The sequence below is a fragment of the Silurus meridionalis genome, chromosome 15 (assembly GCF_014805685.1).
Source record: "Silurus meridionalis isolate SWU-2019-XX chromosome 15, ASM1480568v1, whole genome shotgun sequence".
In the NCBI taxonomy this organism is placed as follows: domain Eukaryota; kingdom Metazoa; phylum Chordata; class Actinopteri; order Siluriformes; family Siluridae; genus Silurus; species Silurus meridionalis.
The window spans coordinates 16,801,333-16,817,577 of record NC_060898.1 but is presented as its reverse complement, the minus strand read 5'-3'; the positions used below and the strand labels follow the sequence as shown (position 1 = coordinate 16,817,577).

Sequence of the window (16,245 nt, the reverse complement as noted above, 5' to 3'; positions counted from 1 at the left end):
AAACCCTTCGATACATTCTTTATTTCCAAACCTGGAAATAATCGAAATCAAAATCCATACTTTTTTAATAACAATAAACAATGTTTTTGAAAACTTGTTTTCTTGTGGCTACATTACTGGTCTTTTTTCTGAAAACTGATTAGCTTGTAATAAGAGAGAGAGAGAGAGAGAGAGAGAGAGAGAGAGAGATAGATGCTGATTAGAGTTTATTTTTTTCTGAACCATAATGAGGAACTGGAGTACACATTAACAGTAAAAGGAAAGGTACACAATACAAGCATCAGCACTAATTAAGATGCAAACTAAACTATTCCAACTAAAATCGTATGATCTGGGAAAGAATTTTGATCTAAATGACGACCAAACGGTGACCAATTAGTACAACTAGACATATGCAGTTTATATTTACTATCTACAACCAATACTCTACATGTTTATCCTCACTTTTTAGATGTTATCTGTATCTGTATCATGTTTGTGTGTATTTTGCTTAATCTATTTCTATTTGTTACATGACATGAGGTCATTTACCTCGTCATCGTCCTCCTCCTGGTCTTCAATGACATTAAACACATCTTTCCGTTTCACTGTCAGCAGACCCAGATCTTTATCATCATCATCATCATCATCATCATCATCATCAACAGCACCACAGAGCTGGCCTCCAGACTTCACCACCTCTTCTTTCTCATCACTCTCCTCCTCATCATCATCATCATCATCATCATCCTCTTCAGACTCAGAGTCAGGGTTGGTACCTTGGTCTTTTCTGAAATGGGCTTTAAAGCTCTTTAGCTCATCATCAGAGTCAGTCTCAGCTGCAGCGCTGACCTCCTGCGTTACCTCGCCATTCTGTTTCAGGGCCTTATTTAGAAAACGCACCCGTGGGGGAACAGCCAGACCCAGAGACCTAAAAAAAAAATAAAAAATAAAAAACTCACTTATTCCACATACTAAAGGCAAGTGTACGGAAAAGGTGCTGCTTAACTACAGCGCAGTGTATTGTACAAGAACAAAGTACAATGGAAACACAATTAACAGACCCTATTCCTCAATATAACCCTATTCCGCACTTTTGAATTCTTGATTCTGATCGGCTAGAAGGTGCAGATTAATTTTCTGTAACAGCAGCTCTGACAGTAATTCTGGCTGCAAGGCAAAGAACAGTTTTATATTAATGGGCTCATTCTAATACATTGTAGTTTCTATAGTAACATCTCATTTGCAGGGGCTTATATGACAAATGCTCTACATAAACACCTCTGAAACCCATAAGTGTGTCAGTTTAAGGAGAAAAGCTTTTTCTGTTGACGGTTAAAAAAAGTATGCATGGTCTCCCTGTGACAGAGAGGTATTTATATAGGATGATTATGGCTACTTACAGCAGGTCAGGAACATCAGGTTTAGAGTAGTTTTCTCCCCTGACACAGTAATGGTTATGTTTTAAAGGCACTGCTGGCTTAGTGGTTCAAACTTTTGACCACTTATAAGAGGGTCATGAGTTCAAATCTTAGCTTTGCCAAGCTGCCACAGTTGGACCCTGGAGCAGGGCCTCTAACCCTCAACAACTCAGTTGTATCCTGTCCTAATTGTAAACTGACAAGATTGGGACAAAGTTTTCCAATCATGTTGGTTGTTAGAAGGTTGTCTGAAACCAACACCTGCTTCATGTCAATGGAAAAAAAGGATACGATGTACATCATTTTCTTTTAAGAATCTACTCACGTGGCATATTCTGGGAGCTTCAGCTGAAACACATCAAAGACGTCCTTGTTCTTCATTAGAAAGATTGAGCGAAGGTAAGACACAAAACACTGCAGACGAACAAAAAAAAAAAAAAAAAAAAAAAGAAGAGAAAAGTCACATACATACTTTCACTGTGTATAGATTAGTATATACTATATAATATACACACACACACACAGACACACACAGACACACACACACAGGACACACACACACACACACACAGACACACAGACACACACAGACACACACAGACACACACAGACACACACAGACACACACAGACACACACAGACAAATACATACATATAAGCAAATAGCAGCACCGGGTACGAGCAGTAAGTCACCAAAACTAAATTCAAACACGTCTGTGTTTGGTTTTATCCCAATTTACATAACATGCTCTCTGAAATCAAGATTAGCAAGACATTCCTCAAGTGACGGCCACAAGGCACAAAAGCTTCGCCTCAAATCCCTAACAGGCGTGCCATTACTGCAGCATAATGAAGCAGATTAAAGACAGATAAATCAGAGACAGAGTGGGACCAGCACTCACCCGCTGAGCTCGCTCCTTCTGCTCCTTCTCCTGGGCCAGGAAGGCCTCCAGCTTCTGCTGCACACACGTCAGCTTCTCTGGGTTCACCCTGCACAGCACAGTAGCGCCTGATCACATTCACCGCTAAAAGCTCATAAATCACTTTTCTCTCACAACTCATTAATATGCATTAAACCGACGGTGCAGAGAGGATCATTGTTGTAGCTCCATTTCAGACTTTGCCATCAGTGATTATGCTAATACGCTACAAATAACGACTGAAGCGTTTTTCCCCCTTTTTGCAGTTTGCCTGCTCAATTCTTTTGCAGGTTCTATCAAACTGCATATTCATTTGAAACACTATTGATCCAACACTGATACGTATGCAGCAGAGAGCCAAATGTGCACTGGCCTGAAACTGAATCTGCCGGTGTTTATTGTCAGGTTTGACGGCTGCATGTGGCCATCTTCTGTCCTCACACAACGGTACTGAGCACTGCTGCCTGCTGATAATCCACAGCACTCAGGCACAGCAGCCAGCTGGACCACATGCCTGTTCTACACACCCAGGCACGAGCAGGATTTCTGTTTCCAGTTTGGTGTCTGGTGCACGCTTTAACACTGAATTCCAGTTGCATCATGATGATAAAAGCACACAAAAATGTGTGAAAAGTTACACTAAGTTTCCTGTACAAACAGTGCTGTCAATGGAAAGTAGAATATGAATAACATCAGCTTTTTCCCCCATTAGCAACAAACTGCAGTTTCATTACTATTCAAATTAAAAGATAAGAAATCCAAGCTTGTAAAAAAATCTTTTGAGTAAAATTAAGTCATTGCATTCAGTGTTATGGTAAAGAGCAAGTAGATTGAAAATGTGTTATTTAGTATCACTACTCATCTTGTAAAGCTTTTTATTATTTTTTGTAACGAGTCTCCAACGTACAGCACAACATTTAAAGGGGAAAGCTGCATCATTATACATTCCAAAAGAGCATAAGATTTGTATGTCCTTTCTAAACATCCCATTTCACATTTAGCCAATTTGCAGTTATATAATCTTCACTCTTAAAGGACGATGTTCCAGTAGATTTTGGAATGAGCTTGTGGAGATTGGTGATAATTCAGATACAAGGGTGTTCGTAAAATCAAGCACTGATGTGGGATGAGGAGGCCTGGGGTGCATTCCAATTTATCCCAAAGCTCTACAGAAGGCCAGATAAGGTCTTTTAGTACACCCATGTAACGCATATCTTCATGGAGCTCAATTTGTGCACAGAGACATTGTCATTCCAGGTGTCAATATAATTCTACTGCATCCAATTGACATTTTATAGAATTGTGTGCCTCAGACACAGTTTGGGGAAGAACCACATATGGCTGGAAAAATGTCAGGTGCCCCAATACTTTTGTCCATATATTGTATGTTAAAACAGGAACCAACTTGTGTCATTGAAGTTCCACAACTATTAAAAGGGCAAATCATGATTGTCATAAATGTATACGTGCTGTTTCAGCTTCAGGATGGCAAAAATAACTTTGCTTAGCATCGAGCCGTTGCTGATTAGTTTTGGCAGGGTTACTGCAGGTATTACCAAGTACAGACTTTTTAATACCTCTTTTATGACCATTAAGAATGAAATTTAAGACCTATATCACGACATCAAAAACATGCACACAAATACGTTAGCAACTGGCCTTAACCACGACCTAAATACATTTATTTTCAAGCCAAGTTTTGCTAAACTTACACTTCCCCATTGCTAAAAAATCAAATCTTGACAGATTTACACCAGCAACAGAAAGCTGATTCGCTGTTAAATGTTGGTCTCATTTGTAGTAGTAATACAGCAAATTATATTTGGACTAAAGAAAGAAAGAACTACAACACCACAGAAACTAACAAATAAAAAACATTCAAGTGCTGCAGGTGCATTTCAATAAACCTCAGATGTTACATGGACATCGGAAAATTAGGACCAGTTTAAAATTAGGAAACCCTGAATAGCCTTGAGGATGATCAAATTAATTTAATTAGGAGGTTCAGTTTTATTTAATTCAGACCTATTCTGCCATGTTGCCAACACCGAATTATCTCAGTTAGTCCTGTACAGCACTGTAGAGAAAACTTTAGACATGAAACCTGGCTTAGTTGATTTATTTAGATGTAAACCTATTTAAAAAAAAAAAACTCTAGTTCCCAAAGTTTTTTAAGTTTTTAGCATTTCCCAATCTTTTGGGCACCCAGTCAAGCCCCATTTGCATTCTTACTATTATAGGTGCACCTGAACCCCCAAAATGAGTTTAAAACCTCCATGTGCATATTACACTCTAATTACAAATTACCACTCATTAACATGTAGAGCAGGACACTTACTGAATTTTGTTGATGGGGACTTTTTTCTCCTGGAGCTGAGCAATCATGCCCTTCTCCTCTGAAGGTAGAAGTATGAGCAGGGCCTCTCCGCCCTCCTTATACCTGTACACAGGGAGCAGAGATTATTAAAGACAACAGCTCCTAATTCATCCCTTTCAATGGAATATTTTGCTCAATGATTGAACCTGTAATGCTTTTCCAAATACACCAAATGTATTTCATCGGCAAACATATGTTCGGTGTCAAATGATTGCTTGTTTTGTTGCACTGGGGGATATGAAGTTATTGGTCTATGTTTCCAAAATCTTTTCATATTATTACTATAGAACTGTGTCTCGTTCACACAGAGGTCCTGTTGCGTTTTAGGGCAGAGTGACTTTCTGTCATCCAGACTAACTTGTATCCCTGTGGAAATCATTTGGCAGCTGTGCAATGTGGGGAAAAGTGCTTCACTTAATGATCACATCAAACATCAGAATCAGGAACAATGAGCTCAGTGACTTGGAACATCACACATATTTTGGTGCCAGACTGGCTGTACTGAGTATTTCAGAAACTGCTAATGTCTTGAGACTTTCACACACAACAGTTCACACAGAACTGTGTGAAAAAAAGGACCAACCCGTGAGCATCAGATTTGCAGATGGAAACATCTTGTTGACCAAAAAGATCAGATGAAAATGGCCAGATGAGTTTGAGCTAACAGGAAGGATATGGTCACTCAAATGACTACGCTGTGGTGAGCAGAAATGTCTCTCATACAAAGCCTCAAACTTTAGGTGGGCACGGGTGGTATAGCAGCTGCATCCGCTTCCACAACAGTCAGCCAGGGACAGGAACCTGAGGTTACAGTGGATAGAGGCTTATTTGAAGATTAGACAATCTTGGAGGTTTTAAAGCACCCTAAATGGCATAAAAACTTTGCTCCTTCACATTTTGATGTATTTTTTCCTCATTTATCAATGAACATTTCATGCCTAATTATGCACTTTTGTATGTCTGATGAAATGAGGTCATTGATCTAGGAGCAAGCCAAAAAATTAGCAATCTTGATGAAATTAGTCGAGTTAGTAACAGGTTTACGGCATACGGAAAAGATTTCAGTGCCAGTATTCAAATGTTGCAATGCAACTTAAAATAGAAACACCTAATAATAAACAATGTCTAATTTGGGGATAATAAGCAGTATGCGCTGTGACATGCCACTGCATCAGTATCAAGTCACACAAGCTGCTTGAGTTGGATTCGTTTTAGAAAGTAAGATAGACTAAAGTCTAGACTATACGAGGTAGGAGTCATAACCGTGTTGTTACAGTGTGCACAGTGGTGCTGCTTACATTTCTGCATTTCTTAAATTAGATTCATGCCCACTAGATTTCATTGCATAAGACCTGGCTGATGAAGAAGCTTTTTAAAAGCTTTGTGCACTTGAGTGAAAAAGAAACTCCTGTGACCCTCAATACAAAAGTGTCTAAATACAGAAACGTGTTCCAGCTGCTATACTGCTGCCAAGACCCAGCAAAAAGAAAAAACTGATGTCAGTGTTCAGCCAGAGGCCCTGAACAAGCTCAGTCAGGCATCACACACACACACACACACACACACACACACACACACTATTTACTCAACAGCAGGTGAACGGCATGATCGTGTGCCAGGCTCAAACTCAAACTCTATCTCTATCACTCACTGTTGTTAAATGGGACAGAAACACACAAGGGGCCAAGCGTATTAAATAAGGCTCCAACTACAGAGCAGCGCCTGTTTGAGACATTTTTCATGCACGTACTACAAACACGTCCATGCATTTTGATTGAACATCACTTTCACGCTGAAAAAGATGCTGGATAGTGAATGAAAATCCATTAAAATATTCCAGCCTAAAACTACACTTTTACACTTTTGTGTGATTTCTCATTTAAAGTGTCCTGATTTCAATTATATAAAAATGAAAACCACACATTTCTGAATTTCAGTGGAACTATAAACAATATATATATTTAATTTCAAATATTTTTAATTGAATATTGAGAACTAATACTTCCAAATGAATATTGTGCTCTGATGCAGATTTGACCCAAGATACTATATAAGAAGTTTATTTTCTTCCAAGAAAAAAAAAAAGTCTGTGTCTGAGCCAAGTAATTGATAATTTGTTGACATTTGGCACCTCAAAAAAAAAACTAATTTTGTTTAAATAAAATATTGATTGTTTAGTGTGACATAAAATAAATAGCATCACAAACTACCTCTGCACAGTTTGCGCACACACATCCTCTTTCACAAACATGAAAAACAACCAATCTGTTTCTTTACTGTAGCTTTTTTTCCTAATGTCCTTATCTTATAGGCTGCTGTGGGGATTCACAGAGGAATACATGTATTGTATGGTATAACAGACTGTTTGCTGTAAAGGAGACAAACTCTTAAAACACAGTGCCTGAAGTAGAGCATATAGTATGTAGTTCAAGATGTAGTTAATGTTTTTCTTCCACCATTCAGGTCACAAGGATCAGGATCATCAGGGTTGCAATCTGATGTTCTCCCGATACTTTCAAGCCTATGTTTTTCCAGGTGCCAGTTTACCATTTTTAAGGCAGTATATTATCCCTGGAGGGAAAAAAGCTTGCAAGATTAGACCTCCACTGTTTGTTTTTGCCCTTACCCAGCTCCCAGCTCAATGTTTCACTTTAATGCTTGATTTAGGTTTGATGTGCAAAAAAATGCTAAATAAATATATAAATACATACATACATGCATGCATGCAACAAATCAAATGCCTGTGTTGAAAAAAAAGTGCATATAAAACTAGGTGAGGCAAACAACAATAACAAAAGTATAAATAAAGGCGGTGGACACATCACTGACCTGGAGCGATAAGGAGCTGAGTAATACTGCCATCTACTGAGATGTCTTCGAAATGTGTTACTATTATTAACTAGAAACTAGATAGAACAAGCCCACATTGCTTAATACCTGGCAGTCCTGCCGACTCTGTGGATGTATGTGTTGGCATCCTCAGGGCAGTCAAACTGAAGCACCCAGTTCACAGCAGGAAAGTCTATACACGTACAGACACACACCACATATGGATTAAAGCTCAAATCACTCATCCATTTTGCACTTATATCAAAACAGTGCTGTTTTGCCCAATTATGTGATTTTACTGAAGATTTCCCATTTCTCATTACCTAATCTGCACTGGCAGTGTACGTGAGATTAACAGAACATGAGTTTTGGCTCGTTTCCCAGTACTGAGATACAAATCTCAGCTTGAACATAAATAATAAAACATCATCTATCTATCTATCTTTTTTGCACCCCTTGCAGCTATGGGAAAATATATTACATATAATTATTAAGTATATAATCAACACTATGTTTTGTTACAGAAGAATAAATTGATGGCACCAAAATAATAGATACATGCACAAATATTTTTTTGTCTGATTGTCGTATTCTAAAGAAAAAACCCTGCTCGAAGTGCACTGTGTCACACTGTGTATGCTATAGGTGCTACAAGATTATAAATGTTTGGGTTTTCGTTCTTCTAATTTAACCAATGTAAAAAAAAAGTGTTGTAAATCTTGAGAAAATCACACTGGGACAGAAAAAAGTTTTTTGTTTCTTCTTTAGTTTATACATAACGCAAAGCTGAGCAAAATGACAGTGGAGAATTGATCGCAATACATTATATGAAATGTCTGTATTAGTTTTTTTCTTGATATCACTGACATCACATTTGTTAAGCCAACTACAATCTCTGGTATTAGATTATAAAATGTAATAATGTTTTTTCTTTTCTTTCTTTCTTTGTGTAGTACATAATTCTAATTTATAAAAAAAAATCATAAACAAAAAGGTAACATTTTAGTCATTTAAATGCAATATTATTAATATATTCATATTTTTCTGCTGTTTGTTCCCCAAATTATACATCCTAAATAAGTAGCAAAATATGACAACACCCCCACCCCCCTCTCACTTCTCCTGTTGAATACACAAACCAGTGCAACAACAGAAGAGGGTTTTTTTTACACTTGCAAATTGTATAATAGTCTTTTTGCACCCACATGCTAAAAGTAGGACATAAGAGATTCAGTTACCAAGTCCTCTTGCAGCGATGTCTGTGGCGAAGAGAACAGCAGCTTTCTTGCGTACAAAGTCGTTGTAGACTTCCACCCTCTTCATTTGTGGCTGCTTTCCGTGCAGGGCCAAAACCGAGATACCGGGACGCAGCCGGCAGAACATGCGAAACAAAAACTGCACCTGGAACAGTACACAGGTGGCAGAGTATTTTATAAAGAAGTTAATAAGTATTCAAATAATAATTATTAGAATTATTTGAAAATGTTATCAACTAACATCATCGAGCTTCACAGCATTCACAATCTGAGCTTAGTTCAAACCCGTATGAGTTTTATTATTGCATTATGGCAGGTTTTTTTCTTTTACTGGAATAACTGTGCTGTGCAAAACATGTACCTCTTTGCAGCAAGCGAAAAAGACAATAATCTTCTTCTGCAGGTGACTCTTCAAGAAAGAGAAGAGCATGTTGACCTTCTCGTGCAGTTCACACACAACGTAGCTCTGCTCCAGAGTAGCAGGAGTGCTGAGGAGCACAATAATCAACAAAACAGCTTTCGGTCTAAATAATGATTGAAGAAGAAAAAAAAGACTGAATTGTTTTCTTTTACATTTTATATAGGCTTATTTATTCGAACCGGAAATTCACAGGACTGTACCATTAAAGGTTCTGCTTTCTGCAGTGACTGTGTGCACATGGCCATTTTTTTTTTATATCATATTATAATGCTTCCTAGGATGTACAGCTTCATTCACTAATTCAAAACTGTTCAACATTTACCAATAACACCAATGTTTTATTCATTACTTGAATAATACTATTGCATGAACCTGATGGTAAGTCTGGTGGAGATCCAGAGATCATGTGAGCAACCAAATGGAACCTTCTCCTGAGCAGGTGTTTTTCTTTGTCATTATGAGATTGTGGACTCATGTTAAACAAATATATACAAGAATTTTCACAATGCTGCATACATATAAAGGTGTCTGAATCTTCTCTGGCTGCACTATAACTCATTGGTGTAAAAGTGATAATAGAAGCAGTCGGTGGTCGTACCTGAATTTAGCCTGCTCATGAACCCATACATACTCTGGGTTCTTCAGGCTGAGTCTGGCCAGGTCCTTAACAGACTTGGTCTGTGTGGCAGAGAACAGCAGCGTTTGTCTGGTTTTTGGAAGGTTCTCCACAATGGCGTTAAGCGTGTCAGCGAAGCCCATGTCTAAAATTCGATCGGCCTCATCCAACACTGCCAGAGAAAACACATGCGAACATTATCTAATGAAATCATCTAACAATGGCGACAGATTATTCCAGTGATCATGTAAAAGCACAATATAATAGTTTGAACAAGGTCAAGTGCTATAAGAAAATCCAAATCAGTTACGTGACCCTGAGCAAGTATGTACCGAGCATGTGCAGGTCTGAGGCATGGAAGCTGGAGTTTTCATCCATGTGCTGCAGCAGGCGTCCGGGCGTGCAGATGATGATGTTTGTGCGATGAATCTTCAGGGATTCGTCCTTGAGGTCCTGGCCAAGATACATTTTTAATAAGCATTAATCACAGGTACTGCAATTTGTGGAAAGTAAATCATTCTGAAGACAGAAAACCTTGTCATACAGGTCAATTAAAAAAATCTAGTTTCAATCATAATTCCATATCAAACTTCTATTTATCCAAGCACTCATTAAAGAGATATCGCAATGAGAAAAACCTTGGACGAACAGGGAGACCAAAAACATATGTCATACACAATCAGGCTAAACATTATGAAAACTTTTATTTACATTATTCATAGATCATGTAGGGAAAAGGAACAGCTATGATTCTAAGGATGGATTGATCCGATACTTAATATCATAACCCGCATTCAAAAATGTCCATCAAACCTTTAATAATTCCCAATATTTATTCCTATGTCCTCTCTTCTTACTGTACAACCACTGACGTACCAGTTTCAGCACAATATTTCTCTTAAACACACACCTTTCCACCAATAACAAGTCCAGCTGAAAATTCATGGTTCTTCCCCACTTTCCTCAGGACCTCGAAAGTCTGATAAGCCAGCTCTCGTGTGGGAGAGATGATAAGAGCGCCGAGACCATCCATGGCCGTCCACTGGTTACGGTACAGACATTCCAACACCTTGCAAGAAAAAAACAACAACATTAATTTATGCATGTTGCCTTATGGATCGAACATCATAGAGTTTTTCCCGGTCATTCAACAGTAATCGCTTACTGGAATGAGGAACGCGAGAGTTTTTCCAGAGCCGGTTTTTGCAGCACCCAAGACATCTTTTCCCTGCAGAGTGAAGCTAATGGTCTGTCTCTGGATCTCTGTGGGCTGCCGATACTGAGCCTCTAATAGACCTGGCAAAATGAGAACACACAAACACAGTAGTTGTACTGGTAGAAATCTAGAAAATGAAAACCCAGCATTGACATAAAATGACGAAAATGTTCAGTACCTCTCAGGGTCTTCTTTGATAGCGGAAAATCAGAGAACTTGATGGCTTCTTTCGCATTTATCTGCGAGACAAAAATAATAGACGCTCAATTTTTTAAATGATCAAAGAACTGGTGGTTCTCAAAAAGCAAACACAGAATAAAAGCATGCATTTCACAAGCCACAACAGGATTTTTTGTTTTTTTTGTTTACTGGTTTTACACTTTTATTGTCCAAAATACAATTAAGAAACTTCAACTCGACACATAGTTTGGAGTAATAACTCCAACACTAGGATAATCAACCAGGTACCACTTTGTTTTCCTCAGTGCTGGAGTGGATCCGTAACATAACGCGGGAATAATAATTACTAGGGCTGGGCGAAATGGGGGGAAAAAAAGATATATGGTATATTCATGGTTAAGTTTTTTTTTTTTTTCCATGTGCAATCCGCATTTTTAATTGCAAATTTTTTCAACTTGTGGATTAATCTTATTTTTTTTTACGACCCCAGAAAGAAAGAAGTTTATTTTCCTGTCGATATTGCTTTTTAAGTAATTTCGTAACTACACACAACAGTCGTGTTCATGTGGGACGTATTAATCAGTCAACAACTGCTAGTAGAGGAGGAGAAAAACTTGAAAAGCATCATTGAAAACGCATGATACCGCTAATGACATCTCAAATTTTGAGCATCCTTCAGATTCAGCTTGTTGTCTGTGTCGCAAATGATGGAATAAATCGCCCAGCCCTAATTACTACACCCTTAATAGGACAGCAACCCACAGGGGTCCATGAATACACACAATTGTACCTAGGGGCTATTCTGAGTCATCAGTTCACCTACTGCCACTGTTGGGAGGTAGAAATAACCAGAGCACTAAGAAAATACCCATACAGGCGCAAAAACATGTGAAACTCCATACAGCCAGTAACCCAAGTTATGGATCACATCAGGACTCTGAAGAAGTGAAATCAAAGCTTCACACTACCATACACAATCTGCTGGTAAGCATATTAGGCATTAGGTCAGATTTGCGGAAGGAACCAGCAACCACTCAATAACACAGTACGCAGTCACAGCAACACCATCAACCAGAGACTCGGACTGCGGTTGAGTAATACAGAAACCCACAGGAGATCTTTGCTCCCAGTGGCTCTCACATTATACAATTCCTCCCCGCACACAGTAGCGCAATCACAGGTTTAAAACAGGACGCTGGAGTCAGGAGGTGGCAAAAGCTACTAGCTGTTGGGGGGAATTGACTACAAATCTATCAAGATTCTTCAAGTGTTTTAATTATTATTATTTTTTTTTTTTACAGAAAATGGATCACTGTTTCCTTATCATTAAAAGCTCAACATTATTATATCAGGAAGAGTGACAGCTAACGTGTCAACATCATCATATAAACTGCTTTTCATGCTGCATCACTAATCTTGTTCGAATACACAATTTTATGTTTCAAATTGACAGTACCATATAGTGTTGCAGTAGATGCCAGGTTTACATGTAAATTTGATTACAGACTTGTTTGGCTATTTTTTTTTTCCGAATTCTGCGCTCTCACTTTATGAAACTAAAACAAATGAAGTGATTTGCCACCAAAAGTGTCATTTAAAAATTATAAAAAATAAACAAAAATTTTAAAAACTGAAATGGGGAGAAAATGAGCAGAAGATGAGTCTGATTTAAATGTGTGTAGAGTTTATATTAAAAATATATTTCACAGGAAACCCAAATATGAAACACGGCACCTTCCACCCGGTTGAGCCATGCATTATAGACAGACTGATAGATAGATAGACAGATAGATAGACAGACAAAGACAGACAGACAAATTTGCTTTATACTTGTCACATGTGCATTACAGCAAAAAGAAAATCATCCTTTGCATATCCCAGTGATGTTAGGAGCCATGATACAAAGGCCCTGGACCACAGAGTGTTAAGGGCCTTGCTCAAGGGCCCCAAGTGTGGTAGCTTGGCCATACTAAGGCTTGGACCTTCCACCAACCTTCAGATCAGTAATCCAGAACCACTGAGCTACCCAGATCTCAGCTTGTCAGGAAGCTAGGGCCAGCCATGTTACAGCAGCCCTGGAGCACAGAGGATCAAGCGCCTGGATCAAGGGCCCAACAGTGGCAGCTTGTCAGCGCTGGGGCTCGAACCCACAACATTATGATCAGTAACCCAGAAACACTTTTTCCTAAATATCAGCATTGCATCATATTAGTAGTGTGAGATTTTAATCCGATCTGTACAACAAACAATAATAGAATGAACCTGAAACAGTATAGAAGCAGCAAAGCCCATTCTCTGTGCATACTATCTGATATATACTCAGAATGCTGATCCCTGGTTGTGTCATTTTCTCTTATTCTATCTAGTACAATAGTGTGCACATCAGGATGGACAGAAGTGGAAGTTAACTTGCCTCTGTGTATTTGGCGACCAGCTTCTGAATGTTTTCTCTCTCTATCTCCCAGTCGCGTTTTTTTGTCGGCCGTTTAGTTTGTTTCTTGCTTTTGTCATGCCTCTTCCTCCACTTCTCAAAATTCTTCACCGGGTCCTCAGGAAGATTTTTCTTCTCTTTGCCCTTCTTTACTCGCATTTTCTTCGCAATGAATCTACGTAAACACTCAACTGGTGAAGACACTTCATACGATCCAGCATGTGGAGGAAACGTTGTTCTGTTCTTCGTGAACTCTGGTGTGAACGCTGTGGACTGGACGAACAGCTTATTAGCGCCCCATGTCGGTTTGGAGTAAAATACTCGATAGGATCATTAATCTGCAATTAATCTGATAAACAATTTATCTGCAATAATAGCTTTATCCTGGTCAAAACTCACAGTGCTGGACAATATATTCCAGATGGGACACATTTACACATTTATGAGTCATTTATCGTAACCAGTCCACCCACCTGCATTGGTGGACGAAGTACACAAACTATGTACTTATATTAAAGTAGGTAAAATATTACTCCAGTAAAAGTGCTCCATTTAAACTTTACAGTCACTTCTACTTTAGTAAAAGTACAAAAATATCTGCCTTCAGATGTACTTAAGTATCCAAAGTACTATGATTTATTATGGCTATAATGTCATTTTTGTCACAAGATTCCTCTTTAATCAACACCAGTTTATGAGAAAAGACTTGAATGTTACTCTCAGCACAACAACCTATTAATAGAATTATTTTAATGAGTCAAACACTTATTGATATCTCTAACAAATATCAAGACCCCATTAAGTAATTTCCTTCAAACTACTTAAAAAAAACACGCAAATGAGGCCACGGGTGTTGTGGCGATTTCGAGTCAGAAGTTTCTTCCATCATTTATTCCTCTCAAAATGATGCTGAACTGTATGCTGGTGATAAGTAGATACCATCAAGCGGCAATCAAAACAAGTTCAAAACAGAGTGAGCGCTCGACCCTGATTAGTGGCTTCCTGCATGTTTGAGCAATTGAGTTTTTACCCGCTCATAAATAAACTGATTTCGCAAAATGTAGTTAAGGAAAAAGTTAGACTTTAAAATGTAATAGAATTTACGTAAAAGTCTCCCCAAATGAAAATACTTCTGTAAAGTACAGATACGCAAAAAAAAAAAAAAAGCTACTTGAGTACAGTAACGATTTGCATTTACTTAATTACTGTCCACCACTGGATAGTGGAAGGGAACCTGAAAATCCAGAGTAAAACCTCAACCAGGTGGTGGGAGATTGTGAAACTGGGAATTTGATTCTACTTTTGTTACTTGCCTTGTTGTCCAGACAGATGATTTGTGATATGTATATACAATGCCCTGCATAAGTATTCACACTCACTGAACTTTCCACATTTTGTAGATGGAAGAATAGATGCAATTACTTGCATCAAATTACTAATTCTTTCTTCACATATCCAACGATGTTGAGAAGCTGGGGTCAGAGCACAGGGTCAGCCATGATACAGCACCCCTGGAGCACAGAGGGGTATGGGCCATGCAACCATCTGAACAACCCGGAACCCGGCAAGAGATTTCTTTCTTTCAAGAGATTTACTTTCACGGCATTTAGCAGACGCCTTTATCCAGAGCGACATGCAAAAATGTTTTGAAGTCTCTATCAACGAATAAATGAACACTGGTTCACTAGGTTGCAAACTTAGAATACTACCAGCCTAAACTCTATTGGGAACAATTATAGCATTTAATTTAATTTTTAACCTAAAGACAATATAAACAAGAAAAATAAGTGCTAATTTAAATGAGATTTATTAATTGGATAGAAACCCAAATCACTTTTGTATGACGCTCTGTATAAGTAGGTCAGCTAAATGTTGTAAATGTAAATGTAAGTGTTTGTAGGAAGAGGTAGGTCTTTACCCACTGTTTGAAGATAGGCAGTGACTCGGCTGTTCTCACATTTGGGGGAAGTTTATTCTACCACCTCAGAACAGAAAAGAGTCTTGATGAAGATCTACCTCCTACCCTGAGAGACAGTGTGGGACCAGTCGAGAAGTGTTAGAAGAGCTAAAGAAACATGGAGCTGTGTGAGGAGTGATAAGAGCTTGGATCATTAGATGGATCAGAATCACGTTAAATGGAATAAATCGGTGTGTATGTAAAACTGACAGGTCATTTAAATTTGAATCTGTTTCTGGAAGGCCCCAGAGTTCTTTAGAGTGCAAACAGCATCACAAAGACCCATATGAGCTTTTAAAATAAGTATTCTGGAAAATTCTTTGAGAGAAATGTATTTTAAATAATCTAGAAAATCAAAATAATTACACACAAATCGATTTGTTTTGGATTTTTAAAAGATTTCACTATTTATGGCAAGTATCACCATTGTTTGCGTGGATAATCTCATCTGAAAACTGTAGACTTTTACTTAAAAATGTTGCTCTATTCATAGACTGTCCTGTGCTCATCCCATATTTATTCACAATACAAACACCTTTACAATTGTTTGCTTTTACTATTTTACAACTGTTCAACATATTGAGTTGTAATCTTACCACTGTGCATCATCTAGAAGAGGATAGCTTTACTTTTCGCACTTGT

General features: G+C 38.2%; 1 protein-coding gene across 2 annotated transcripts in view; it reads right to left on the bottom strand.

Moving 5' to 3' along the window:
- ddx10 (DEAD (Asp-Glu-Ala-Asp) box polypeptide 10) overlaps positions 1 to 13,905 on the bottom strand; it is a 35,604-nt gene extending 21,699 nt beyond the window's left edge. For both annotated transcript variants that reach the window (XM_046868255.1, XM_046868256.1), the window contains exons 1-13: positions 13,629 to 13,905; positions 11,214 to 11,274; positions 10,985 to 11,115; positions 10,730 to 10,888; positions 10,152 to 10,272; positions 9,802 to 9,991; positions 9,144 to 9,270; positions 8,765 to 8,927; positions 7,635 to 7,719; positions 4,659 to 4,760; positions 2,303 to 2,390; positions 1,726 to 1,814; positions 532 to 910 (exon numbers count right to left, since the gene is read on the bottom strand). In XM_046868255.1, the coding sequence (XP_046724211.1) occupies positions 532 to 910; positions 1,726 to 1,814; positions 2,303 to 2,390; positions 4,659 to 4,760; positions 7,635 to 7,719; positions 8,765 to 8,927; positions 9,144 to 9,270; positions 9,802 to 9,991; positions 10,152 to 10,272; positions 10,730 to 10,888; positions 10,985 to 11,115; positions 11,214 to 11,274; positions 13,629 to 13,805 (1,872 nt within the window). In that variant the 5' untranslated portion in view covers positions 13,806 to 13,905. The remainder of the gene's footprint in view (positions 1 to 531; positions 911 to 1,725; positions 1,815 to 2,302; positions 2,391 to 4,658; positions 4,761 to 7,634; positions 7,720 to 8,764; positions 8,928 to 9,143; positions 9,271 to 9,801; positions 9,992 to 10,151; positions 10,273 to 10,729; positions 10,889 to 10,984; positions 11,116 to 11,213; positions 11,275 to 13,628) is intronic.
- Positions 13,906 to 16,245: the final 2,340 nt, after the last annotated feature.